Genomic DNA, 326 nt, shown 5'->3' with positions numbered 1-326 from the left:
GGGGGAGTCTAGCAGAGGCTTATCTTATCCAAACAAACAGGAGGGGCTGTGCCTCAGCCTGCGAAACCTGCCCTGGTTCACCCAGGCAGACCCCGACATCTTCTTCCCCCGGTGCTACCTGCTGGGGAACCCAGATGAATGGCAAGCCTTCATCAGTGAGCTCGGGGCTGGCACGACCCCACAGGGCCATTGCCTTCCTGTCCCCTCCATGCTCCTGGTCCCCGTGTGTCCTGCATGGGACCAGGCAGGGATGATGCCCACCTTGCAGAGGATTTCCACCTGACAGCGGCTCCCAGCCTGCCCCAAGTGGCCCTGGAGAGGGCGGG

General features: G+C 62.9%; 1 protein-coding gene across 1 annotated transcript in view; it reads left to right on the top strand.

Annotated features, from left to right (window-relative positions):
• Positions 1–43: 43 nt before the first annotated feature.
• Positions 44–326, top strand: part of LOC104626936 (tubulin monoglycylase TTLL3-like) — a gene marked incomplete at both ends in the record, with an annotated part of 1,281 nt that continues 998 nt past the window's right edge. Inside the window, one exon of the mRNA XM_010294985.1 lies at positions 44–155. Within this exon, the coding sequence (XP_010293287.1) occupies positions 44–155 (112 nt within the window). The remainder of the gene's footprint in view (positions 156–326) is intronic.

Source organism: Phaethon lepturus, unplaced genomic scaffold (genome assembly GCF_000687285.1).
Source record: "Phaethon lepturus isolate BGI_N335 unplaced genomic scaffold, ASM68728v1 scaffold39269, whole genome shotgun sequence".
Taxonomy (NCBI): domain Eukaryota; kingdom Metazoa; phylum Chordata; class Aves; order Phaethontiformes; family Phaethontidae; genus Phaethon; species Phaethon lepturus.
The sequence above is the reverse complement of the archived record's forward strand: the minus strand, read 5'-3'. Positions and strand labels throughout refer to the sequence as shown.